Source organism: Esox lucius, chromosome 20 (assembly GCF_011004845.1).
Source record: "Esox lucius isolate fEsoLuc1 chromosome 20, fEsoLuc1.pri, whole genome shotgun sequence".
NCBI lineage: Eukaryota > Metazoa > Chordata > Actinopteri > Esociformes > Esocidae > Esox > Esox lucius.
This window is the reverse complement of record NC_047588.1, coordinates 14,525,624-14,553,428: the sequence shown is the minus strand read 5'-3', so window position 1 is coordinate 14,553,428 and position 27,805 is coordinate 14,525,624. Positions and strand designations below refer to the sequence as shown.

Genomic DNA, 27,805 nt, shown 5'->3' with positions numbered 1-27,805 from the left:
TTCATGCAGAGGAAAGTTTTGTTGTCATTCCTCCACATACTGATGAGCCTGAAATGAATTTGTTTAATCATGAAACTAGACAGTTAAACAAACCTTTGAAGTACAATTCAACATTATATCAGGATGGCAAAGTCTTTACAGACAGAAGAATGGGGACTGAAATGACCTTCTGACCTTAACGCGGTCCTCTTCAGAAGGGACCACTGCAGTCGAACAGTTTGTCTTTGGTAGCGTTTCTTCAGATTCTTCCGGCACCGTAGAAGTGTTTCATACCGGTCTTATAGTGGTCTTAGTGCATTAGTTTTGGGCCAGCATCTCCTGGCTTTAGTTTCTGAATTCTCTGTGATCAGTGAGAGAGGTCTGCCATGTGGCTGTTCATGGCTGGCCATCACTTTGATAAAAAAGTATTCTTTGAACTTTGTTACAGTGTGTCATGCCCGCAAGAGGTATGTGATATTGCAGGTTTATTTCTTAGCACATGTTTTTGTGAATCATTTTTTGGGGATATTTTATTATTGTATCTGCGCCATATTAGTTAATCGTTTCTTTGTTATTTTTCCAAGATTCAAAATGTATTGTAAATGTTTCTAATAAAACAAAAAACTAAAATATGGATGCCCTTTGCATTGTCTTGTTTTAAAAGTATTTTGTAGATGCAGTTGTGTAATAGTAGACAAGCACCACAAGAGAGTAAGTACAGCTGTTTTTAAGTTAAGTAAATTAGGCAAGGAATAAGAAAAGGCTATTAACAAATGACATTTATTTATACACATGGAATCCAAATATACAGATATGAAAATTAGCATTTTAAAAACCTTCCTAACACTCAATCTAACCAACCTACTGACAAAACACACCCACAAATACCGTAGAACCACAGAGACCTGGGACAGTGCGAAAGGAAAACCCAGAAGACCTGGACCTGTTCCAGGTGCATGCAGCGGATAAGGCCAGGTGGGAAGTAGAGGACCTCCATAAAACAAGCCGTCTCGGGTGCATCAGAGACCCTGCAGTGGGCAATGCTATGGGCCTTGGACTGTTCTAGGACAACAGGCAGACCTCCACTGACAGGGCCCTTCTACCACTGCAACCAGAATATAACCCTCTCGTACAGACGGCCATAAGAAAAACAAGAAGTTGACTTAAGCCGGCAAAGGATAACACCCCAAACACCAAGACTGAAAAGATTTTGGGTAAAAAAAAGAAACGAAAAAAAAAACGATTTGTAAATGAAAATGTTGATTGGAGAAATCATTTCTTTTTTTTTTATACTACAAAAAGAAGACTAAAAAGAAGTGAAAGTGCACTGATCAAATGGACATGAAGATATTGCCACAGACCACTCATGTTGTGCAGTTTAGACTGGCCAGAGATATTTGACCAGGTACATTTGAGATGAGGTCTTTAACATCTCGTTTCCCCATTAGCCAAGGGTAGTTACATTTAATGACTCCATCATAAAAGGATCTGATTACCAGTGAAAGCAAGAACCAAGAGACGACACCATTCATATAGTACGCAAATGAAGTCCACCCCATGTTGCATGTTAGCGGAAAACCTCAACACAATGTTAAATAAATATCATTGGGATACAAACTTAAATAAGCCTGGGAGGAGCAGGCTGGGTAGAAGGAGGGAGGGGGTTTACAGTTCAGTGAAGTCAATTAGGTCTTCACAGGCAAATCTTTTTGCTGTTTTCTGTGCTGGGGAATTGGGCTAGCGTTCACAGGCTTATTACAATGGGGCATCAGTTCACAATGAGTGACAAAAACTGTGGAAAGATATGGCGGACCATACCGTAACATTCTAAATTTTTCAATTAATGTAAATTAAATTCAATTACATTCAATTCATGTCCCCTTTCATATTTAAAACCGATCAATCCAAGGCGTAACCATGAAGCTTATTGAATTAGTTGAGGACAGACTGCCATGCAAACAGAGGCTATAGAAGCACACTTGGTTGCACCCTTTGTGTGCCTTTTTGTCCGTTTGCCCCCCTGCGGATCTCTCCCCTACCCCCCTTTTCTGTCTGTCTCCCTGTCTCTCCTCGTCTCCTGGTCCACCCTCCCTGTCTACCTGTCCCTCCCTGACTCCCCCTGGCAGTAGTGAGGTTTCAGTTGTTCTGGCAGCAGGCACTCGGCTTGCTAGCATTCTGCGTAGGCTGCACGGTGATGGGCACCACATTGGAGTTGGGCGAAAAGTCAGCATCTGTGCGGCTCGATATCTGCCTCTGGGATACAATATTGTAGATGGCTGTAGGAGAGAGACAGAAAGGTAAAGAAACAGATACAGCGGTTGTTGTTAGGTGAAGAGTAAAGGAGGGTAAACAAAGCTTCCCTTACTAGAAAAATACTTTTTTTTTTTACATCCAGTGGATAAAGTCAACAGAAGCTTACTGAAAATCTAGCTTTGGTTCAAGTACAGGCTGACTTTAAGACAATGTTCAATGTTCTTTCACCTTTAACTTGATCTTGAAACAAACAATATGTAAGGGGAAACCAAAATGGTAATTTATCTTCAAAAAGAATTTAAGAATAAACTTAACTTTGTTGCACAAAATGGATTTTGTTACTGTGTTTAGTAGTGTGAACATCCAAGTCTGTACACATTTTGCAAGAAAGATTAAACCTCCCAGTGTGCTTAAGTTAAAAATGTAAACCTGTGCAGTTGTCTAATGAGATCAAGGTATAACATTTGTCTTATTTCCAGAAGATATCACCCAATGTACGCAGTACCTACAGTCAAACATTGCAAAATCCAGGGGTATGACATTGATAGAGAGCTATCCTAGCAGACTTACTGCTGTTATCCAAGCAAAATATCCTTGTACAAAGTTATAGTTGTGGAATATGTGCACTTATACAAACAACACATTGATCGTTTTTCAATTTTTTCATTACTTTTTGAGAAATGCTCTATTTTTTTTTTACTTCAACTGTTTGTTCTGTATTCACTGAAAAAACAATGAAAGGTAACAAAAAACAAACAAACAAGACTGTGTTGCTCACACATGGGGACTGAACTCTTGATCTTTTCCTTGACCACCCGGGTTGAAGGAAAAAAAATAAAATAACTGAAGACAAACTCATACATATTCGAAATTAACAACAGATTGAAAACCTCCAATCTGTTGTCTTGTGAAAAAGAGCAGATGAGATGATCTCAAAAACCCCTGACCGGGTATTTCAACAGCTAGATACAGTCAGCAAGCTTCCAGGATCAGGGAGTATCCAGTTCAGTTCCTACATGTGTGAGCACTATCGGCTCCATTCCCCACCCTTAATGAGACAATTAGCACTATCATCAGTTCATTGGGCCTTGTTGGTTTGAAGTTTTTATGAATTAAAAATGATAGCCAAAGATGTGGTGAGAGTAGGATGACTAATTACACAAATGCATTCAGTGGGAATTAGACGTGCAGGGAAAAGCAGAACACAAAAGGCAGGGAGCATGCTGATTTGAAGGCCCTGCTCATTGAGCTGATTGGTCCTCACACACTCGGGTTTTTGAGGTGGCCGTTGCCATTTTTATATTGACAAGCCACCATCATCGGCAATGCATTACCAGATGCCTTTCTAAGGTGTGGCTAACATCAATACTTCCCAGTAAATTGTCATCGCGGTAGTAACTGTGAATAGATATGAGTAATCTCCTTCCCAGATACTGCAATGTGTATGAGTAATCTATTTTCCCAGATGTGCATAATAACCTTGGCTTGAGTTTAGGGTACAAGGAAATAAAGTGTGCCATTAGAAGTAACTTTTGATCTTAAAAATGTCAGGTGCCATTCAATACACTGCACAGTAATCCTATAGTAGATGCCTCATGATGCCCAGGGTTTTGCTGCCATCTATTGGTTGACAATGAGTCCTGGCTGAACAAAACACACTGCAAAGCTCTCAGAGCTCAAATAGTTAATGAAACATATACATTTGGCATGACATTTAATAAACAAATTATTAAAAGCCAATACTTCATATAAAGAAGTTTAGCTGGTTACCCATAAATTACTAACCACTTCTAAAAATATGCTTAGCATAACAAATGCTACCCATAAAGACCAATGGATGAATAATGAGCTTACGGGCCAGTTTGTTCAGTAAACCATCTAGAAGCAGACGGTTGCCTCCACAAAATTCTAAATTCTAGATGGGTCTAAACGGTTCCACAGCAGATGTCGGTCAATGCTAGTGGATGTGAATGGAGGCCGAGGTTGAAATCCCACTCATCGCTCCCAGACCGGTCCTTGTGCACAAACTCAACGTCAATTTTCCGGCTCGCCTGAAGGAAAACTGCCACCCCATAACACTCCTGCAATTGCACAAACCCACCATCTACTTTTGTGATTTTGTAGTCTACCATTTGGTTAAAGTAGTCCAAGAACAAGCGCTTAAATAAGGGTGTTGAAGGAAACCAAAATCTACCAGAGCTCATTGTGGAGTGGTAGAGGAGAAATTGGAGCGCACCAGACGGCTACCATCGCAACATTTTGGAAACCCATTCAACACACTCAGGTCCATGCTGACAACTTGGCTTCACGCAGTTAATGTAGATTGGACTCGGCTCCATTTGGTTTAGATCTGCAGACAGTGAAAGCAACTCAACTGAACTCTCATATTCCTGGGACCGGACAATACATGCTTTGTGGTGGAGTATCATCCTGCCCGATGTATTCATGAGAAAAGGGACATCGGCCGCTATGAAGCGATGCACCTGGTCAAACATTCCAAACATTTCCTAATTGGTATCAAGGAGGCTCATGCATGTCATGAAACCCTTCCCCACATCATTACACCACAACCTTGCTGTTGACACAAGGCATGATGGGTCCATGACACAAGCGGACTATGCCAAATACTGACTTTGCTGTCAGCATCAAGCAACAGAAACCGGGTTTGTTGGATAAGGCAGTGTCCTTCCACTCCCAAAATTCTACAGATTTGGTGATCATGTGCCAAATGGAGCCATTACTTGTTTTCAACTGGTAGGAGCATAAACAAGTGGTTGTCTACTACAGTAGCCCATCCGTGATAAGGACTGACGGGCTGTGCTTTCCACCGTTTTTACTGATTCATTATATGCCTGTTTGTGGTCCAAACATTAGCTTGCAGAATTGTTGGCATTCTCCTTTACTCTCACTAATGAGCAGTTGTAAACCAAAGTTGAGACAGAAGCACACATTGGCAGACTGCCTGCAGAAGTGTAAGTACAACTTTGAGGAACAACTTCAAACTGAAAATGTGTGAAAGGGTTAATCTGCAGCTTCGTTGACAGATTATAGATCTAGATATGGCTAGTGGTGTCATCATGAGGGACACAGTTTACCTTTTTGTGGCGGTTTGATCAGGACTATCTTCCCCAATAAAGGTGGACTACAGTTGTATTTCTATACTACATTTGCAGTAAAACATTCAAGGGAATTGTGTGGCTTTAACAAATTATATTACTTTGGAAAATGTCCATCAAACACACAGTTCCGTTTTAATGTAAATGGGGTGTGGTAAATGTTATATTTACATACAGGGCTTCTATAGTTCTGACTGGCTAACAGGTCTATGTATAGTTCAAAATGGACATGTTTTTGTTAACGCCAGTTCCACCATAGATAGAATGGTGTTAAGACTAAGATCTGGGGAAGGTTATAAAAAACTATTGCTAAAGCACTGAAAGTTGTTTTGCTGAAAGATGAATCTTTAATCGAGTCTGTGGTCCTGTGCGCTGTGGTAGCTTGGAACTTCACAGAATATTCCTAGAGCCAAGTAATCGGACAAAGGCCTTGGTAAGAGAGGTGACCAAGAACGCAACAGCCATTCTAACATAGCGTCAGAGTTTCTCTGCAACAATTGGAGAACCAACCAGAAGGACAACCATCTCTGATGCACTCCATAGACACAGGCCTTTATGGAATACACTCCTGACTAACAGCATATAACATGCCCCCGAAGGACTCTGAGCAAGAGGGAACAGATTCTCTTTCCTGATGAAACCAGATTCTCTTTCCAGATGTAGTGCTTCACCTGAATGCAAAGCACGACATCTGGCTGAAAAAAGACACCAATCATCACCTGGCTACTACCATCTCTGGAAGCATCATAGTATGGGAATGCTTCTCAGTGACAGGGAGTGGGAGACTAGTCGGAACTGAGTTAAGGTTGAAAGGAGCAAAATATAATATCCTTGAAGCACACAATACTCAGACTGGGGTGAAGATTCTTTCAGCATAGCTTTGTGTGAACACAAACCTGAGAATTAACCACACCCATATATAAACCCCATTTGCCCTGAGAATTTACCTTTTGCAAAACCCAATAATAGCTATATAAACACAACTTACCCGGCAGTGCAGGAGCATGACTGGTCCACGAGGCTGTGCTGGTCACATTTGAGTTCATGGAGTTCCTCATTCTTATATTGAGATCTGAATTTTTGTTTAAATTATTGTGTCCCCTTGTTTATCTGAATAATGTGAATGTGGACGGGCTTAGCAACCGTAACTATGTTTTTTGAAAACCCTGTAACACTAATTGTATCATATTTTCTACATGAGTTTCTGAGACCTCTACTTGGTCAAGCAATCATCTGTGGAAATGGTTTTAAAAATTTAAACTTGCGTATTAGCCACACCCATGTATTAACCACACCCATGTATTAACCACACCCATGTATTAACCACACCCACGTATTAACCACACCCACATATTAACCGCTGTGGTTGAAAATGTTGTCGAAATCCATGTTTTAAGCGCTGCAATCAAAATCTGTGTATGAGTCATGGTTTATAAACGGGAAAACACCGTATGGGCAACTTAACAAAACACATGGAAGTGCTGACTGACAGCTGTACAAAGGACAATGGGTAGGACATGTGATGCCCATTACTAATGGGCCCCACACCTCCTGTCCACACACCTCCTGTATAGAGTTTGGAACTCCAAGACATTGTGTTGGTGTGTGCAGGTGATTGTCATAAAGACTCATGAATGGACCCTTGGGCACTATCCAAGACAGCAGGGAGGCTGGAACATATCATGTCCGTTTCTGATTGGAGGATTATAGACTGTGTAGGGTTTGGCTATATGATCACAGATCTGGCATAAAATGCTGTTAACTTTTTAATTATGGGAGAACATGTAATACAAAGAAGATTAAAATCAAGGACTCTTGCAAATAAAGAAGTTCTCCCCTAACTTTCTGGTTTTATTAATTTGCTAGTTCAGATTTTAACAACAATGATAACAACTCAAAACCAAGACAAAGCTAGAGTGGCTTTCTAGCAAGTCAAATAATGTCTTTAAATGGCTTGGTCAAAGGAATGCCTGCAAACTGATTGAAAACCTGTAAATCTGCAGGGATACCTGAAGGTTGCAGTTTATAGATTGTTTTACTGCCCAAATCCAGGTGTGCAAACCTGGTAGAAGCATACACAGGAACACTAACCTGTGATAACCTGCTAAAGGCACTTCTAAAAAATAAATAAAAAATAAACGTATTAATTACGTAAATGTTTTCGTTTTTTTTTTGCTTTGTCATTATGGGGACTTGAGTGTAGATTGACAGCAAAACATAATAAAATATATAATCATTTAAAATCTGCCATTATTGTGGCAGGAAGTGTGATATATGGTGTTCAAACTGACCTGTGAGAATTGTCTGGAAAGCCAGTTCCACATTGGAGGAGTCTAAGGCAGAAGTCTCCAGGAAAGACAGTCCGTGCTTCTCTGCAGAAAGTAAAACAAATTATAACACACATTATAACTGCTGTCCAGTAGCTATATTTTATAAACCGCCATCCAATCATTGTACATCATCGCTATGTAAGCACTGAGACTTTCCAATCTGACTGTGCCACGACAACATCAAAATGACAATTATATTGACACACTTAGGAGCCAAAAATATACATATTCAGGGAACGGGTCAGCTAAACATAAAACATATTTCAATAGTTAGAGATGTGTCAGTACCTACAGCTACCTGGTGTTGCCTTCACATCAAAGGTTAAAGTGGACAGTAGCTAGTTTCCAATAACTTGTCCAATCATGTTTTGCATACAAAGCAGATACAATCCACCTCCTGCCACAATGCATTTCCATCGAAGTGACAATAATTAACAACAGGACATAATGACATCACACATTAACTTTTACCTTGTAAAAAAAGGTGATTAAAAGCGGGTAAAGTAAGGCCAACAGCCATTCAGCCAAAATGCACATTAATAGGTTTATATCAGCCTGTATGCTTTGGTTTATTGTCCACCCAGTGGTTCAATGTCTCAGGTAACCCACAAAAGCCAGCATGGACAGAATGCAGAAATACCCGGTAATACTAAAATTATTTTATTCTGCGTAGTGTTGCAACAGTGCATATGTAGAAACCTTTTGGTAACAGTTGCAGAATAAACCTGCGTCAACTGAAGCCTGTCTACCAAGTATGGACCGACTGAACAGAACATTCTCTTGTCCACTGCAAGACTCAGGTGCATGTTCCCAGCTCCAGATTGTTTTTCAAACATTAAATGCCATTGTTCCACTTTTGAAAAGAAGATTACTGCAATTATCTTTGAAAGTTGACTAGCAGATGCCTAGTGGCTCTAATTGGTCAAGGCCACACCTCTGACCACACCTGTTTTCACTCACCAATCCCCACTCCTTAGCTTCCTATTTAACACCCCCCCCACTAGCTAATTCCGCTTCTTGAGTTTTTTTCTGAAAATGAAAAAATACTGAAAGAATAGAAGCGCTGAATGATGATGCTGAATCATGCACTGATTTCCGAGATGTGGCCTTCCTCATATTGTTTGTTGGCAGGAACACTGTAACTCCATAGAAACAGCAGCTGGCCGGGACACGGGCACGGCGTCCTCTGCAGGCCAGTTATCGTTTCTGACAGGGAAGTACCTAGCATATAGTTCCCTCACTGGGCTGTTATCAGGGCTGTGTTGGTGATGTGCTCAACAGTCAGGGCCAAGGAAAGCTATCTGCGGGTGTAGCCTAGCTTACTAACTGGCTGGAAATTGTTCAGGACGAGTTAAGATACTATAATTTCAAAGCATAAAATACAAATACTAAATCCCAGATCGGCATTTGGCAAACCGCTAAACGATCAAGAGACACACAAGTCTACTGTAGTGTGACCTTGCAGAGCTGCAATAAGAGAAACACTAAGGAAAGCCAGATTGTGTGTGTGCGTGTGTTCACCTGCGAAGGCCCTGGCCTCGTCCGTGGGCACGGCCCTGAGGTGGCGCAGGTCGCTCTTGTTGCCCACCAGCATGATGACAATGTTGCTGTCAGCGTGGTCCTGCAGCTCCTTCAGCCAGCGCTCAGCGTTTTCATACGTCAGGTGTTTGGCGATGTCGTACACCAGCAGAGCCCCCACTGCACCGCGGTAGTACCTACGCACAGGACGGAGGGGGGGGGGGGCTGAGTCTGACTGGAAACACCGGAGCGAGCAGCGCTTGGGTCTCTGGGGTGGAAGACTCAGGCTGTCGTTTGGCTAAATGCAATAACGTTGTACAGAATCGTGCTCAAAGCTGTTGTCAAGATAGGTTTGGCAGGGTAAGCGCTCAGTCACAGTTCTCTGGCAGAAGAACCCACAACAAACACACCTTTACGTGCGCCAGTGAACGCTGTAGGGCTCCAACAACGAATCCACAACCGCGATAATGAAAAATGCTTGGCAACAAATGTCAGTATTGATTAGTTGCGTCTATGTGAGACACAGCAAGAAAATGACAAAGAAATATTGGGAGAATGGCAGGTGGTGGTTACAGCAGCGGAACCAGGTGTACAATTAAGTTCTACTGGACTTTGCACAGAAGACGTTTTGAAGAATTTACCCAGCTGGCTTGGCAGGAGGGCACAACACTGACGCACACACGTCTAAGGGAACACATTGGAGCCATGACAACAGAGGTCAACGAGGGCACAGCACGACACATTCATCTATTAAAGAAAAGTGTGCCATGGTCTGTTTTTTCAGAGCAGGTTTTAGTTCGGCTTCACGGCCTGAGATATGTTCAGTAGGGGTGTCGTTCATCTTGAATGCATGGTTGAGCTGCTCTTTAATGTAACGTTAACACCACATGGGGGGTGTACTGCTGCACGTGGAATTTGTTCACAGTCAAACAGTGACTGATACCTGAAAGCATTACTCTAACTAATGGATCGTGCGATGAGAGTCAGAGTTCACCATTTCTATATTTCTCTGCAACAGAAACTTTGGGGAAAATGCATCCCCAGTCAATCCATTCGTTTTAATGGTGAACTTGTCAATGTAATTCAGTTAAAGCTGCCTGCTAAAACGATGCCAGTGATGTTGTACCGTTCTCTATACTTACTTGTCATCTCAATATTTTACAGGTTCATTACGCACGATAAATATAACTGCTATTTAAAGTTGCATTGAATAGAGCATTGTGCAAGATGAAGACTTAAGGGTAATGCTGGATCGTTTGTTATTTTTTAAGTATCGCCAGATGAATCAATCATCGAAGTATATTAGGGGGTTCCTCACGCGGAGGTGATGGCTCTGTAGCGCTCCTGTCCCGCCGTGTCCCAGATCTGTGCCTTGACAGTCTTCCCCTCCACCTGGATGCTGCGGGTGGCAAACTCCACCCCGATAGTGCTCTTGCTCTCCAGGTTGAACTCGTTGCGGGTGAAGCGAGACAGCAGGTTACTCTTCCCCACTCCAGAGTCCCCAATCAGCACCACTGGAAGACAGCAAAGCAGAAGTCAAGCAGAAGAAAGACAGAAACATAATATGTGTGCTACGCTTTCAGTACTGGCACAGATTTTTCTGTTGGGATCAAAGGTACTTTTTGGGAGGTGGTTGTCGCACATGGCTATCCTAAGATGAACAGTAAGATGCAACGGATAAGAACGTATGCGAAACGACTAAAATGGATTCATAGCAGAGACTGAACATCTCCGGATTGGCCCAGGTTGTGCCATGTGTATACTCCTCAGTCAGTGATGAACAGTCATGTGAGAAGCCCTGATATACAGGAGGTTGTGCATAGGCTAGGTGTTGTCACTAAAGTTTGATATGACAGGCAAAGATGACAACTTGTGCAGTTCAGCAAATTCATTTAGCACCACAACCTTTATGGACCAATTAAAACATTGGGAACGGGTTGGGATTTCGACACTACAAATCCAAGGTGTGTAGGGAGGGTATTTACATTGACTACAAAAGCAGGGAGGCAGCGGGAGAGTCGTAACACTAACTTACCAGGCTGTTAGGAAGCAGGAAGGAAGCCTTACTGACCAATCTACCACTCCTAAGGAATGTACTAATCCAACACGCAAAGCACAGATGCTAATCACAGTGCTACGTGGTGCAAAAGACACACGTTGAAACCTGAAAACCAACTGACATTTGTGTCGACTGACTTTTGACTCAAGCTAAGGGAACTTAAAGGTTAAGCAATATAGCCTATAGGCAACTACCATTCCAGTCAGAAACTTAAGCACTGAGGCTTTGTAGCTCCCAAACAACAATATCCAATGCCAGTTACAAGAAGGATGCTGAACTTTAATTCCCCTTTCTGGTCAAGCTGACAGTGTTAATATCATAGTACTATCAAACAATGGGACGAGGAACAAAAGCATTAGGCCTTATTGTGTTGGTTGCATTCCACAGTTGTATAGATATGGTACAATCATTTCTATTCTTGGATAGAATGTTATAGCCTTGACCTAAAGCGTCGCCCAGCTTTCTTTAAAAAATAATCAAAATGTTTTCCAATAAAATATTAGGAAGTTATTTCAAGGAACGATTGAATTAGCAAGAGCATAGGCTACATTTAATTGTAAAGAAGACTCTTTCACAATATAATGAAGCGCATGTGTGGGAGCAATTTCAACCAGAAAGTTGGTCAACTTGCTGTGCAACACTTAGGCTTTTCCTTACTTGGGTGCAATGACTCAGCTGCTCACCTGACTGACTCATGTCGGAACAGTTAGGGGTGCAGTAAGAGAATGCATTCAAAAGATTGAAACTGTAGGGTTAGGTGGACAGAAACCTTAAGGGAATAACTATCTGGTAATGTGGCCCACAGTTAGTCCTCATTTTATCTTCAATTATTGTGTCTTAGCCCTCTTTTTATACAATCATTGTAGTATTTGGCAAGTTTTGCTAATGTTCCCTACGGATATACAGGGACAGTGACACTAAGACGTATACCTGACTAATGCAGGTCTTACCAGTTTGACAACACAGTTCTTCAGAGTTCCACATAGGAAAAAAGGGCCCTGTGCACTTCTCTTTGTCAAAGACAAAACAGCCCACAAGGGAAGTCAGTGTATAGACAGAGCAAAGAGGACATTTGAAAAGTACCCACTATCATGTCACTACAGGTTTACTCCATTTCATCATTTGTATATAATCTGTGGTGTTTGTGTTCTGCCCACCATTGGCTTAGACACAGCATGGTCTTGAATAGGGTGGGTGACATGATGTTTGGCTGAAAATGTATTGAACTGAAAATCACAGTAGAATATTTACTTTCAAACAATTCCACAAACAAGGTTGAAGATCCACATTATCAGAAAGTCAACCAGAATCTCCTCTATCCAAATTAACCCAGATTTAGCCTATTGTGTCTACATGCATTTAACACTAAGATGAGGTACAAATTAAAATGAGAATGATGCCTGAATGGATCTCATGCCCATGACTCGGCCATGCCATGATGACCACACAAAAGCATCATCATTTTAAACTAGTTACAAATACAGCTGATTTCACCTCAAGCTGAAATGGACATTTTTTGAATATTATTCAGCTAAAATCAACCCAATATATCCAAAACTGACAGCCAAAATATTTTTACTGTGCACCAATGACAGCTAATTCTGTCAAAGCCAGGGTTCCATTTCTATGACTGAAATGACCACTGTGACATTATGCCTATATTGAGCCTCAACATATGGTGGTCTTGGGTTGTTGATCCCACAACCCAAATCCATGTGTTATTTTCCAGAAACAAAGACATGGGATGTCTCATGGTATGCTGTGGTATACTTTCTGAATATTTCTAACATGTGGAGATACCACAAATGTTTAGTTCAAATCAAATGGGGAGCAATCAAAAAGTGGTTAAAGTCCTGCAATCCGTTTAGAGGGTTACAATCTGTTTAAGTCAGTGCTGTATCATGAGGTGTCATCATACCAATCAGTGGGCAATATGAACCCTTGTTGACCAACACTGCCTCTCCTGGCGATTGCATCATATGCCCACCACAAGATGATGACTTAATGCTACTGGATGCTTTAGTCAGTGTAACGTGCTGTTGCAATCAACTAACCTACACAGCCAAGCAACGTTCATGTGGCATGTATAGTATGTAGTCAGCCATACGTGTAGGCCAAATTTACTGAAATGAAACGCAATAGTTTCAACCAATTCAAAGTTGTCACTACTACACTGCAATGCCAATAGGCATTTCCTCAAGTCATTGTCACTTAAACGGTACATACAGTAGTTAGCAACAGTATTGCAACCCAGTCGGACTGTTTTTGACAGCTAAACAAGTTCAGTACAGCACAGCCTATAAGCTGAAACCGGTGTGATGTTGCCAACCAACCTAGCTGGGGACAGTACTACTAGGTCGAAATGACTACACACAAACTATCAGTCTAACATGTCAAAGTCAAGTATTGGTTAACAAAACTTACCTTTGAAAAGATAGTCATATTCGTCCTCTCTATTCGTCATTTCTTTAATATATTTTTAACAATGCGAATATGAAATTATGATATGAAATGAAATCTCTAGTAATAGTTCGTGGTTTCTCTGTTCAATTCGACAAAACTTCTGGATCATTTAGCTAGCTGTGTCGCGACAGACGCCTTCTTCAGAACGAACCGATTCAGAAAGGTGAGTAGGTACTGTGTCTACACCTCCAAAATTACGACCAGATGCTATAATATATATTCGAATATACTTCTCCTATTTGACTGTCAACTTTTCAAGGATTACAAACTACTTATCTTCCACAAAGTTTCTCATTTCCCTACCACTTGTCATTTGCCATTTCCGAAGTCAAAACTACGTAACGTGGAGTTTCTAGCCCCGCCCATTACCCAATGTCGAATGGTCAATTGACGTTAGACACCTGTCACTGAATTTTCTCTTATTGGTCTAGTTTGTTGTCAGTCATGATTTGCCTCCACCGACCTACTCCAGTGACGTATCAACCGTTTGCAGGTATGTTGATGTCTCGTTCATGCCAATTGTCCAAAATCCGATTGCAGCGTCTTAAATACAAGGCGTTAACTGAGGTAATAAAAACGACTGTGGTAATAAGTTGTTTTGAAAGGTCATCAAACGTTCGGGGCATATCCCAAATGGATACCTAAGACCTACACCCCCATGCACTTGTGAAGATCTGAGAGGGTTTGACATAATTATGTACATAAGACGTGAAAATAGCTTCACCTTTCCCTCTGATACAGAGGGAAGGTCTTTGTTTTGATCAGGCTTAATTTGGCTCAGACTTTTGATAACTGTGTAAATCCCGTCAGGACAAGGAATAACACAAAGACTGGCTTTCATGTTTTGCCGCTTGGGTTTATGGGGATTATGACTCATACTATTTCAGTCAGTAGCCTAGGTGTAATATTTAACTTATTACTTAAAGGTGCACTCCCGTCACAAATCAACCCATTGAAATTGCCAAGATCACTTTTGTTAAATCCCAAATTAATCCCTCCACCCCAATTTCATGACACATTCATTTGACACTTGACACAAAACAAATTACCTCCTAAATTACATGTTCAATTGTATGCAGCAGGTCATTTTCAGATGGGGATGGACTGCTCTATTTTAATAGGATATAATCAAATGTCACTCTTATTTAGTTTTCTAAACCATTATTTTGGCAGAAGGACTTTCAGCTAGTGGTTTCAGATGGATGACCATGTGACTAAAGTATATTTAAACCAATCAAACCCTCTCAGAAGTGCATACTGTAGGGCTTATGGTTCCATTTGGGATTGGACAAGAAACTCTGGTATCATCCAACAAAGCTCTAACCTTCAGCCTTAAAAATAAAAATAACATAATTCCCCTTTTCTTTTTTTAAAGTAACAAAAGCCTGAATTTTCTGGATAATCATGCAATGTTCAAAACTGCATTAATAACCACGAATAACTGGAAACAATGTTTTATTATGTCAATGGCTGTTTATGAGGTGAATGTGATTAAGAGCTGATTATTAATGGAATAACTCATTTTGACAAAATGTTTGATTACATACGTGGTACATTTCCTGTTTTTTATAGTATGATATAGTGGAATATACCAAATGTATAAACTCCCAGGGTTTAGGAAGTTGCTTGTTCCCATGTTGCTGGTTCAAGTCAGAATTACAAGTGGGATCTGAATTGTGCAGCGGTAAAGTCGTTGGAAGACCAGGGTTCATGTAAACCTGAGAAGGCTGACACTGACCATGTTATATCATACCAGATTATCCGAGTTCCCAGCGGAATATTTCAGTTAGAATCTTGGGAAATATTTTATGACCAGAGTTGTATTGTTTTATGATTGACCTTTTACCTTTTCAACCTTAAGATGACAATAAAATCTGCAGACAAATACAACATTTTCAATATGGATAATGGTATCGTTAGTTACTACGATAGCTAACATTTTAATGGCTGAAGAATTATTCTGACATCAAACCAGAAGAGAATTATGACTTCCCAGATACCAATTTCCTATTTGTAAAGTCACCATATATATTGATCACAGAGGTGTTGAAGATACTGGTTGGCCATTTTGGCACTCTTAAAATGATGGGATCTTAGTTTCAAGAACAATCATACAAGTATTTATATAATGAAAAAAAAAATGTAATCGGGACACAAAAAATGTATATCTAAAATATATGTTAAAAATGTTACATTTTAACATATTTGTTCCTTTTAAGGGGTGCTTTGAAAAAAAAAGCAGAATTAAAAACTGACAATTTCAAAACAGAAATAAATACCTTGGCATCTTAGTGCAAAATAAAATTCTATATTGTTGTAAAATAATCTAATTGTAAAAATAAGCTGTTTTGGAACAATTTATGAAAACATAAAAACCATAGAAACATTTAATTAATGTAACAGAACTTACACCATGACAGCAAATCAAATTAAATAAGCTGCATGTGAAAGAATAAACATTGTTTTGACACCACTCAAAATACATTTGACCTGATTTCACTGGTTGGAAGGGCAGTGTGAAAAATAACAATGTCATGGCGTCGATACCTATTAAAAAAGCTTGACACAGTCTTCAACTCTCTCAAATCTGTTGTTTTAGTGCGACAGGGCCATAGGTACAATTGCATATGACAAAGTTGGGATACAGAGAAAAAGGTTATTTTTCTAAAAACATTCTCCATCGAGGCAAAGTTAAATCTTAGCAGTGTGCACAAAACACTTTTATTTATTTTTACTGATCCATGTTGGTGGATTCTTTGGAAAATATGGACCATTGACTCAGCCATGAATCAGCCATGTATATGCACATTAGATCATGCCAGGAATTGAAAATGATTTCTGTCTGCCATTCTTTTTTTACTGTGTCACAATCAAAATGGTCTTGATCTGCATAATTCTCTTCAATCCTGCACGCATGCTCACGGTAACACCAAAGAATGGTGGGTAAGGGGCCGCTACCACATGAGGTCATAATATGGGTAGGTGGGGCGCTCAGCTCTGTCCCTTCAGAGGTTCCTACAGCACGGCTTCTTTTCTTCAGAATCATCTGAAGCTCTGGGGATAGGGCTGGCGAGAGACACGGCACTAATGGACCCCCGTGTCACCTCTTTACTGCTAACCTTCCTGTGGATCTCTGAGGGACGACACACAGGGATACAGCATGAACTCTGGTGCAATTAACAGTCAAACAACCACTGACCACAAACTGACAGTGAGACAACTGGTTACGCAAAACAATAAACATGACACCACCGTTTTGTTCTTCAAGTGCAATGTCAACTTTCCACTCAGTTTCTCTGATGAATTGATGAGCACTGGTTGCAATAAGTATAACACAAACATAAAAACTACACATTGAATATGTTTTTGGGATTATACAAATTAAATTACCTCCAAGGACATTGTGGAATGCCGTCTCAACGTTGGTGGACTCCAAGGCTGATGTCTCTAAGAACAATATGCCTTTCTTTTCTGAGTATAGAAACACATGTACATCTTTTCTGAGTACAGAAACACATGTACATATTTGTAACAGAATATATTCTCATAATTTAGATTTAGAAAGGGGTTGGATCATAAAAGGCAATTGGCAGCTGTGAATATTAGTAAATTAGTAAAGCAAATCCACAAAACAGTTTTCATCCACTAGCAACTATCATATGAGATATTCATAATGTCAGTCTTGGCCACTGTACCAGCAAAATCCTTGGCTTCCTCAGTAGGCACTGATCGCTCTGAACTCAGATCAGTTTTGTTGCCCACCAACATGACCACAATGTGAGGGTCTGCATGGTCATAGAGCTCCTTCAGCCATCGCTCCACACTCTCATATGTCAGGTGCTTGGTGATGTCATAGACCAGCAGCGCTCCAACAGCGCCTCTGTAATAACTAGGGACATAAGAGGGAGATGGATGTGATGCTGGATGCTGCCTGTGAGTATCCTTTTCCCCTCTACCTGTGTATCAAACTAGTGCATTTTGTTTTTAAATACTGCACCCAATTGGCTGAAAATATTAAAAACACATCCAAACCATTGGCATGGAAACACATTTCAAAACAAAACATGGCCAATTCCATTTCATGACATCTGAGGAAAGTGTGAGAATGTTATACCACAGGTTTAAGTTGTTCCCTGTCCAAAGGTGAGTAATTACTGAACGATTAATTAATTCTACTTTATCCTCACATCAAGAATATGATAATGTATTCTATAATGACATTGTCAGATACTAAGTAGGCAGAGATCCACATGCCTTTTCTAGGAATAGTGAACCTGATCTTTGTTCTTTTAGTGGGCAAAATGTGAAAACAGTACATGGCCACATTGGGTTTTTGAGCCTATGATAGTATCACCCATGGTACACACACAAAAGAGTATAGTGGAGAAAATGGTCTCAGTTTGTTTGTATGTGCATCTGTGTTGGTGTGTGCCCATAGTTTCCCCCAGGTTACTTACGCTGAAGTGATGGCCCTGTATCGCTCCAACCCAGCTGTGTCCCAGATCTGAGCCTTGATGGTGAGACCTTTTAGCTGAACAGTGCGAGTGCTGAACTCCACCCCAATGGTGGTGCGGCTATCGTGGTTGAACTCGTTCTTGGTAAAGCGGGAGAGCAGGTTGCTCTTGCCAACGCCAGACTCACCAATCAGAACCACTGGAGAGGAATGGAACAGAAAGAGGAAGTCTTGAGTTCTAGTGCACGGGCAGCAAGATGCTTGAAAATTGGCTCTACAGTGTGCATGATGTGAATTAATGGTATGTCCATCTTTAAGTTAAGTAACTGGTGTATTTCATCCCAGACATATACACACTTTCTTTTGCCAAAATGCTGTTGCACAATAGCGTCCAATAAGAAACTCAAGGTGCCATTTCAAGATACAACACCTATTGCAATAACGAGTCCTGATGATTCTTCACCGTACTGTATTTTTCTTCACTGCAATCCTATTTGACCCCTTAGATTAACACCACCTCATAGCTACAATAGGGCTGGTCCCCAAACTGGCTGCCCACGCTGTATTTCTTAATAGGTGAGGCCTAGGTGTGACTGCGAAGAGAACATTCATTTTCCCTATCCTCCACCTAACCCATCTCAGTTTGTCATCTACTGTTCTCATTGTATCATTAGGACTCTCCCCACCATGAAAAAAGCACCACACCTGTGCAAATAGGTCCTGAACTAATTTTGTTAAAGCTAAAACACTTATTGGAAACAATAACAATGTGATCACCGCACCTCTGTTTTGGTTAATAGCTGAGAGATAAGCCTGGAGTAATGGAACCATTCTGAAATTCACAGAGATGCAAGGACTGACAATCTATGGTATAACAATATTTATGTTTAAGGCTACAGTGTTTGCTTAAGTCTAGTAAAACAATGTCATATTTTGGGGGATCTATGATCACTGAACAAGAGTCACCTTCAAAAAGAGGTGGGTTTGGCGTAAAGAAACCAAAGCATGTGCAGAAATGTACTTCATACACTAGTCCTGGTGCCTGTATGGTGGTCAAAAGAAATCAAATACTATGACATTTTGGTCAGAAACCTGGTTCCTTCAGCTAAGGAGCAACTACCTGCCAAAAACAATTCAGTTAACACTTCTTTTTGAGAGAAATCAAAAGTAGAATTGAGATTACAATCCACTCAGTATTTGAGTTGTTTGAAATTATTTATTTCTATCATCTTTATTGACAGTGCCAATTCTTTGAGGAAATTGTATGTTATATTTTTCATGAATAAAATCCAACGATCACATTCATTGTATGTAGCAGCAAACAAGTCCTGATTGCAGCTGTTTTTTGTCATGTATTTGTCAAATAATCTGTGTGTGCGTATTTAAGTAATTATGTTTTCAGATCATTTATTACACTTACAATGCTCAGGCTGATTGAGCAGGTGTAGGAAACAAATGTTAACATTATTCAGATCACAGCCTGACTGGTTGATAAGAAGTTCTGGGCCTGGACTGTAAAAACCTCACCCAGAATTGTTAAACGATTGCAGAATTGTAACATTGATAGCTATTGAAAGGGATGGGGGATTGCGGCTGGATAAAAAAGAAAACATGAAAGGAAACAAGGCTAGGATTTATTTGGGGAGAACAGCCTAAAGAATACTTAACCCTGGAAAATGGTTCTTGGAAAAAAAAAAAGATTTACAAAATTGAAAAGCCAGGCACAAACATGGCTTTCCAATAGATGTTTCCGAATACTGTGGAGGTTTTGCTTCGCTCCCCACATGCATCAATGAGCCTTGGCCACCCATGACCCTGTCGCCAGTTCACCACTTTTCCTTCCTTGGACCACTTTTGATAGGTACTGACCACTGCACACCGGGAACACCCCACAAGGGCTGCAGTTTTGGAGATGCTCTGACCCAGTCGTCTAGCCATCACAATTTGGCCCTAGTCAAAGTGGCTCAGATCCTTACACTTGCCCATTTTTCCTGCTTTTAACACATCAACTTCGAGGACAGAATGTTCACTTGCTGCCTAATATATCCCACCCACAGACAGGTGCCATGATAACAAGATTATCAGTGTTATTCACTTCACCTGTCAGTGGTCATAATGTTATGGCTGATTGGTATATATCTCCATAAGAGTTTTGCAGAATTTGGTAGAATCATATTTAAAATGATTCACAGATGTGATACTGCAAATGAAAGTACGTTTGGCATGTTTTGGATGTTATGACCTACTCAACAAAGACATCTTTGTTTAAATTATTTGGGAAAGGTTCCAACTTAAAAAAAATTTACATGTTAATTTTGTATTTTAGATGTGGAAAAATCTGAAGACTGTCCAAGGGTAGTGTAGAATTTCTGTACCCAGTGTATATCTTGTAAAGAAAAAGGCCTTGAGAAGCGGAAGCCAATCCAAAAATCAGGCAGTACAAGTTACACTGATACTCGCCACTATCTAGCTGAGAGTTTGTACTGTGTACAAACAGAAGTGAAGGAACAATGAAGCTGCTTTTTAAGTTTCAGTGATTCATGTGTTTACTAGTATGTGCGCTGCTGACTCAGAAACCCAACCTCTACCTGATTGTCAAACAGAACATATGACCCCAAGACACAAGGGCGCCATGATTTCAACACAGATTACTGGGCACAGCCAAACACCAATTTCTGGTTTAGTCTCAACCTTGAGAATGTTCAGTGAACCAAGGCCTCTGAGTAAAACAAGTGGCCCTAAAAATGGACTGACAGGTTTATTCAGTGTAATCACCTAATACATATTCTATTTATAGGTCCCACCAACCTGGAACCTGATTGATGATTTATCCGATCAGAGCTTTTACAGGCAATAAACTGCTCGACTCGCACAAGCAATTGGTAGCGCGTGACAAGATGAGGCAAACCTTTCCGACATCCTTACCACCCACTCCGATGGTGCTGAGCCAATTGACACAGCACAAATATATATATTCACACACACTTTTTGGTACCCTGGATATGACAAAAGAGCTTCAGACATTGAATATTTCATCACTATTACTTTAAAATGTCAAAAGCTAATGTTGGGTTCATGGACTATTCCCAAATTCAGAATCCAGTTTAAATGAGAATGTTGAAAAAGAAGCAGGACAAAAATATATATATATTTTGGTTTGTGTTGGGTAATTGTAGTGGCAGATCATTGTTCTGCTTTTGGTTTTTATTAGGCGAGTTAAAATGTGTTCATTTCCCCTCCTCCTACACCCAATAACCTCTTATGTAAACAATACTCTTGGTTTCCATGGCAAGGAGGGAAAGAGACCCTGCAGCATTCTCCTGGCCTAGGGGATTAAGTTGAGGGATATCTACCCCTCATTTGTTAAAAGAAAGTTTTATCTCACAATGTTGATAATTTAGAAACTCAAATTATTATTGTTCTAAACAATTTTAAAATTCAAATGTTAATTTTTACATATGACAATATAACATGACATTTAAAAAAAGTACAAAGTCGATTTTAAAACATGGGCGCCTTCACACGTGTTAACGTTCCTCAATCAAAGCGGTAGTAGTGTGGTCGGGGCCCAGTCAGTCAGAATAACGCAATATATACTTCTTAGCCTACTGTTAGCAAGTGGATGAAAGTTTACTAAGTGAAGGGAAGATGGAATATATTTCAAATTCTGAATTAATGTTACATCCAGAAAAATTATATGGCCACAAAACGCTACGTAAAGTTCAGCTGTGGAATCGAAAGGCGGTTGAGAGTGCAGAAAACGGCGAGTTAAGCAAATAGCGTATAGCTGTCTAGCTTAGCTAACTAGCTTCCCTAGACTCTTCCATCCAATAATCTCTATGTTGCGTGTTGATTAATATTGTCTTCTGGTTCTGTAGTTTTGCGTGTCAACCACAAGGCTTCCTTCATTCACGCAGTCGCTTTTTTGTCACACGAAGTGTCATTGAGCCGATGTACATGAGAACAACACCCTGTCCTTCGCGGTTTATGTAATAGCGCTACCGGTAGTTTTAAAAAACATGTATTCCGGTTAACCGAATACTATTCGAATAACAACACACTATACGGATAGTAAAATATGGTCCAGTGCGCATAGTCCACAGATGATCCAGTCATGTTATCTTGTTTGATAATTTGTCATTCTATAATCAGTTAATGTTATTAAATACAGGTGCTGTTTCTGCATTCAAAAATCAGCACCTAGTGGTTTGTGTGGATCTAGCAGAATGAATAAAAAATGAGCACCTTAATCTAAAATGGACATAAAAGAGGTATTGACAATTTTCTTCCTATTCACAAAGGTTAAACACGCTTTGTTTCTGCAGAGGAAACCAATCTAGAACCTCAGCTTCTTTATAAACTCTGGAACATGCCTTTCAGAAGATAACTTGTAATCAAGCCCAATGCAGAGATATTTATAGGAAGGAGCAATGTGTGTAGTCTTACAGAAGTAATGATATAATAATCTAAAACTCTCTTATGAGACCTAGAGAAAAGCTAACATTTTGTTAAGCATGTTAAGTTGATAGTGTCTTCTGCAGCACCAGAAAGTAACACTTTAAGTGTGAAAATGCTTGGCCAGCAATGGAATACAACAAATGTGTCATCAGAACACAAATTAATTCAAAAATGTTTTACTATATGTATAGGATTGGCATGGCAGAGTTTGCATGTTGATAAATTAAAAAAAGCTTCTTTGCACAGACAGCTGGCATATCTTGTTCCCCTATTGTCAAGTCACAACTGTGTGATGCACATCACCTCCTTAATCATATGACTTTCAGCTCACCAAGCTCAGTTCCAGAGGCATATCTTAGCCCATAGTATAGAGGACATAGTAGGTCATGTAGTGTAACAGTTACTGTGAATGTAGACTAAATTAAATGATTGATAGGATAAAAAAATTCAGGAGTGTTTGTTTGACTGAAATGATACAAATAAGCTTGTTAAATTAACAGATTACACAGGTATACAAATACCTACAACAAAATACAACTACCGTAACATTTTGAGTTTAAGAATCCATTCAGCCAAATAGAATAAGTATTCAAGTACTACATTCTTAAATGTTCACTGTCTTAACTTGTGAAATACCAATGACGGCTTATTAATTAACTTCAAGGTTAGAGGCATTCTGTCAAGTACTGATTTATCATCTACTAGGAGTGGTGTAAAAAAATACTCTTTCCTATGACTGTATGGATTATTCAAGACAACTCCTAAAGATTTGTTGTGTTTACATAAGCAGAAAATTCCTGAAATTTGATCTGTCAAACAAAGAGAACAATGTGGTAAAATATCAGAATTGGGCTTTGTGTGTAAACACAACCTATGTGGCAACACTACTCTCTATACTATCAGGTAAGACTGACCTGAAGCCTGTATTCGTGGTAGATGTGTTACCAAAAATCTACTACGTGCTGTTTACAAACCATCAATACTGTGCACACTGATGCTTTTAGCTATAAAAAAAACCAATGTAATGGTTAAGTTGAGAACTTAAAAAAAAAAAGTGATAGTCACTCCAATTACTAATTTTGTTTTTTTATGAGGCATTAATTAACAGCAGGAAGCAGAGGGAGACCGGTGAAGTGGAGACAGACGTGAAGGTGGGAACGGATATTGAACCCTGGTCTGCAGTGGGGGGCCATCTTTATCCATGGAGGAGGGAACATTAGCATTTGACCACAGCTTGACACAGAGCAAGGCTTACCATATAGAATTTGTCATTTAGCAGACGCTAATATCCACTCCTCCACACAGAAAGAACACCAGCTGTGTATTGCTCAAGAATAAAGATTTTTCACCGTTTTGGCTTGATGATTTTAACAAGAAATCTTTCAAATACTGGGCAAAAACTTTAATCAATAGGCTATCAGCTGCCCATAAAACCGTTGATATTGTACTGTTAACCTGCAGCCCATAAAACTGTTGACATATACTAGCTACAATATATCCTTAAAAGATCAAAATCAGCTAAACATGAAAAAACATGGACTCACCCTTAAAGACAAAGTTGTAGGCCTCATCAGAACCCATGAAGTATACCTTCTGTAAAGCCACAACACAATGTGAAGCGTTGTCTTCCCAGCACAGCTTTCAAAGTGTGTGGGGGGGGAAAGGGTAAAATGATACTATCCAAGGCCCCACTCACCCTAATCTTCAGTTTAAAGAGTGAAGGACCCACACAAAAATGTTGCGTTAAATAATTTTCCAGTCGCTTGTTTTAACAGAAACTTTGTTTGAACTGTACAAGGAACTGGCCCCGCTGTTTAGTCAGGAAGTGTCTACTGAGAGTGATAGGAGTTGGGAGCGTGGCTTGGTATTAGTCCAGGGCTGGTTGAACAGGTAGAACAACCACAGGTGCAGCTGCATGAAGAAAATAAACACAGCTACACGCCACCTGCTGGACAGACCAAATAAGTCTTTCTGGAACAGTTCTTTCACTGGATTGTGACTTTTAGATGAGACAAAATGCATGGAAATATTAAGACCAGAAGTTCAGTTCAGCTCAGTAATTCCATACCTAAATGATCCATTCTGTTCATTTTATTTCTATCCACTCACCTGTCCGATGAGAAATCCCTTTAGACAACTACGAAAAAATAGCCAGAGGAAGATAATGTATTCTTTATCCTTTTTCATGGACAACTTTGTTGTTTCCAACCGAGGTTCAATCACTAAAAACCAAACTGAACCAAACAGAAACAAACTTAAAGAAGGAAGGACCTATCTGTATAGGTCTAACAGAAATGTATTCTATGTTATAAATACACCAGTGGTTGCACGTCCAATCAGAAAGTGGTACTGAAAGAACAAGCTTTGACAGTTCCTCCAAAATACAAGTGTTGGAACCCATGAACAAAATTTTAATGTATACAAACACAAAGCAGTTTATTTCAAAGTTTGGTGAAGAGGTCAAAATAAAAAAATTCATCCATCTTGATTTAACATCAATTGAAAAAACAAAGACAGGATACTTACTAAAGCATATCATAAAGTTGGTTGCAACAGACATTGTTAGATTGTGACATTGAGGGCCTTAAAGTAAAAGGATGAGCGTTCTTAGCAATTGTGAAAGGAGGCATCAGAAAGCATTGAAGACTTACAGAGCCAGCTCTACATAACGTTTCTGCTTGACTTTTGACATCATATTGAATGCCAAAAAACACCAACTGACTAAAAACCCATGGGTCTAGTTAGAGCATGCTGAGTAATCAGACGATTAATATCCAGTTCATACATACTGGGGTGGTTCATAAAGACCAGGTGAAGCCATTACATAATACACAACAAGTTATCGTGTATTCACTGCTTTGCCTATTCACCCAACGCTCCATCTTCCGTGGGACACAACTGAAAAAGCAGCTCTCCAGTCAATATCTTCTACGACGCAGCAACTTGTGTTAAAGGCTCCTCCAGATACAGTACTAGCGCTTCAGCCTATAAAAAACACACAGATGGGAGAGAAATGCTTAGTACAGTGTGCAGACATGGTCTGAACATATGGGTCAATAAAGGACATAACCAGACCCTGGCTTGGTGTCTTCAGGAATTACAGAATAAATTGTTATGTAGTTTCAACAAAATTCCTACGCACTGTCATCAGTACAACATTGACTTAAAGTATTCTTCCCCACCTTGGCTTTTAGCATTCCGAAGCCCACAGTCTCCTTGGCATACATGCACAGTAGTAGGTTAGCTACCCGTGTGATGGCCACTCTGCCTTCCTGCAAAGATGAGAAAGGATTAGCGAAAAAACATTTAAATTGCTTGCTGAAGACGATTCTACCAAGGTATGAGTAGTCTCAGAGACACTTTTTAAAATTACTATAAAACTATAGGGATATAATAAATTCTCTCTGGTGCATAACTTAGTGGCTGTGTGATTGAAGACTGGGGGATAACAAACATGTAGCATTTATAGGAGCTATTTCGGGAATTGAATGTGTCCCTTGATATAAACAGAAATTTAACATTAATTTTCCCCCCAGGTATTTTATTACATAGTTATGTTTTTTGAACATGGTGGCAGCACTGACCATTCTGTAGAAACCTGTAGCCATTAGGAAATGTTTTGACAAATTTGATAGCGAAGGACACAAAATACCCTGGATACAGAGTGATCCGTACTGCTTCTGTTGATGGGAATCCATTATTTGTCCTGACAATACTGTGAGTAGGTTTACATTTAGTTTCCAGCTATGTAGGTTTTCTTTGCACCTCTGCCTAGAAAGGTCAGCATCCTGGAATCACCATCTTTACAGCTGAAATTGAGACTGGTGTTTTGCGAGTACTATTTAATGAAGCTGTTTGTTTCTCAAACTACAAACTCTAATATATTTGTCCGCTTGCTCAGTTGTGCACCGGGTCCTCCTACTCCTCTTTATATTCTGGTTAGAGACAGTTTGTCCTGTTGTGAAGGGATTAGTACACAATGTTGTACAAGATCTTCAGTTCCTGGGCAATTTCTCACATTTCTCAAAACAAGTATAGCCTGACGAGTTTCACAAGAAAGTTATTTGTTTCTGGCCATTTTGAGACTGTAATCCAACCCACAGTTGCTGGTGCTCCAGATACCCAATTAGTATGAAAAAGGACAATTTTTTTTCAATCAGCTTAACCGTTTTCAGCAGTGCTAACATAATTGCAAAGGGTTTTCTAATGATCAATTATCCTTTTAAAATTATACACGTAATTAGCTAACACAACGTGCCATGGAACACAGGACTGATGTTTGCAGATAATGGACCTCTGTACGCCTATGGTACTTTAACAGACAAAACATTTTATTTCGAAAACAAGGCCTTTTCTAAGTAACCCCAAACTTTTGAACGATAGTGCATATTACAACCACACCACTTATTCAAGCTCACTCACCATGCAATCCATTAAAATGAATTTCAATTTGTCTTCGTTGAACGCTTGATGACCGTTCTTGTCATAGGCCGCCCAGATGTTGCTTGCGATTGCTGCTGTCACTCGCGCGTCAGTGTCGCCATAACCAGAGTAAGCTAAAAGAGACCCTTCGTTGTTTAATAATCTGCGAGGAAAAACGGTAAAAACTGTGTTTTAATGCAGAATTTTAGCTATACATACCGACTTACATATATCAACATCACTGTTTAATAACTTACAAATAATACCTATTTACCTAGGTAGAAGAAACGAATAATTATTGTGTTACTTGGTTGACTTTTACTTACAATGTGCTTTGTACGCCGTTCGTGTTTGCCTGACTAAGAACTTGGGTCAACGCTTTCGGCCGCAACATCGCTGGAATTAGAGAAATTTAGCAGTAACTTGAAATAATCGAAAAACGTTTCCAATCATTCAGTCGCGTACTCTTCAATAACACCACAACACAGTCAGCTGACTATTTCAACTTCCTGATAGAAATTGAAATGCATTGTGGGAATTGCATTTTTAGCCTAAAACAAGGACTGTGTTCAGTCCGTCAACGTTCACGAACATTTTAACCGAAAGTTGATGTTTGGATTGATCATTTAAAAAGCGAAGAGGGTCTAGTTGTGTTTTGAGGAATGCCTTTTTGTACAAATGTTTTGAAAACAAATTAAGCCGTTGTATTGGTCTGTGGATAGGATACAGCTCAGTTGAAATGCTATGGCATGGC

General features: G+C 39.8%; 3 protein-coding genes across 3 annotated transcripts; all 3 read right to left on the bottom strand.

The window, feature by feature from the left end:
* Positions 1-740: 740 nt before the first annotated feature.
* Positions 741-14,072, bottom strand: rab11al (RAB11a, member RAS oncogene family, like). The gene is made up of 5 exons (XM_010905900.5): positions 13,680-14,072; positions 10,515-10,710; positions 9,200-9,393; positions 7,640-7,720; positions 741-2,255 (listed from the first exon to the last, which is right to left on the bottom strand). The coding sequence occupies exons 1-5, from the start codon at positions 13,717-13,719 to the stop codon at positions 2,116-2,118; spliced, it is 651 nt and encodes a 216-aa protein (XP_010904202.1). The 5' UTR covers positions 13,720-14,072; the 3' UTR covers positions 741-2,115.
* Positions 14,073-15,160: 1,088 nt separating this feature from the next.
* rab25b (RAB25, member RAS oncogene family b) lies at positions 15,161-24,492 on the bottom strand. Its single transcript, XM_010905899.5, has 5 exons — positions 24,174-24,492; positions 18,176-18,371; positions 17,414-17,607; positions 17,109-17,189; positions 15,161-16,851 (listed from the first exon to the last, which is right to left on the bottom strand). The coding sequence occupies exons 1-5, from the start codon at positions 24,208-24,210 to the stop codon at positions 16,724-16,726; spliced, it is 636 nt and encodes a 211-aa protein (XP_010904201.2). The 5' UTR covers positions 24,211-24,492; the 3' UTR covers positions 15,161-16,723.
* Positions 24,493-25,047: 555 nt separating this feature from the next.
* lamtor2 (late endosomal/lysosomal adaptor, MAPK and MTOR activator 2) lies at positions 25,048-27,545 on the bottom strand. The gene is given in 4 exon segments (NM_001303729.1): positions 25,048-25,614; positions 25,812-25,901; positions 27,052-27,214; positions 27,378-27,545. Coding segments are annotated over 4 exon segments (378 nt in total). The 5' UTR covers positions 27,446-27,545; the 3' UTR covers positions 25,048-25,557.
* Between the last annotated feature and the right edge of the window lie 260 nt (positions 27,546-27,805).

Coding starts and splice junctions, on each gene's coding strand:
- rab11al (XM_010905900.5), bottom strand. CDS start 13,719: ATGACGAATAGAGAGGACGAATATGACTATCTTTTCAAAG. Junction 10,711..13,679: donor ATATGACTATCTTTTCAAAG/GTAAGTTTTGTT, acceptor GCTGTCTTCCAG/TGGTGCTGATTGGGGACTCT. Junction 9,394..10,514: donor TACAGAGCCATCACCTCCGC/GTGAGGAACCCC, acceptor TCCTGTGCGTAG/GTACTACCGCGGTGCAGTGG.
- rab25b (XM_010905899.5), bottom strand. CDS start 24,210: ATGGGTTCTGATGAGGCCTACAACTTTGTCTTTAAGG. Junction 17,190..17,413: donor GGAAGCCAAGGATTTTGCTG/GTACAGTGGCCA, acceptor TTCTATACTCAG/AAAAGAAAGGCATATTGTTC. Junction 16,852..17,108: donor ATTCCACAATGTCCTTGGAG/GTAATTTAATTT, acceptor GTCGTCCCTCAG/AGATCCACAGGAAGGTTAGC.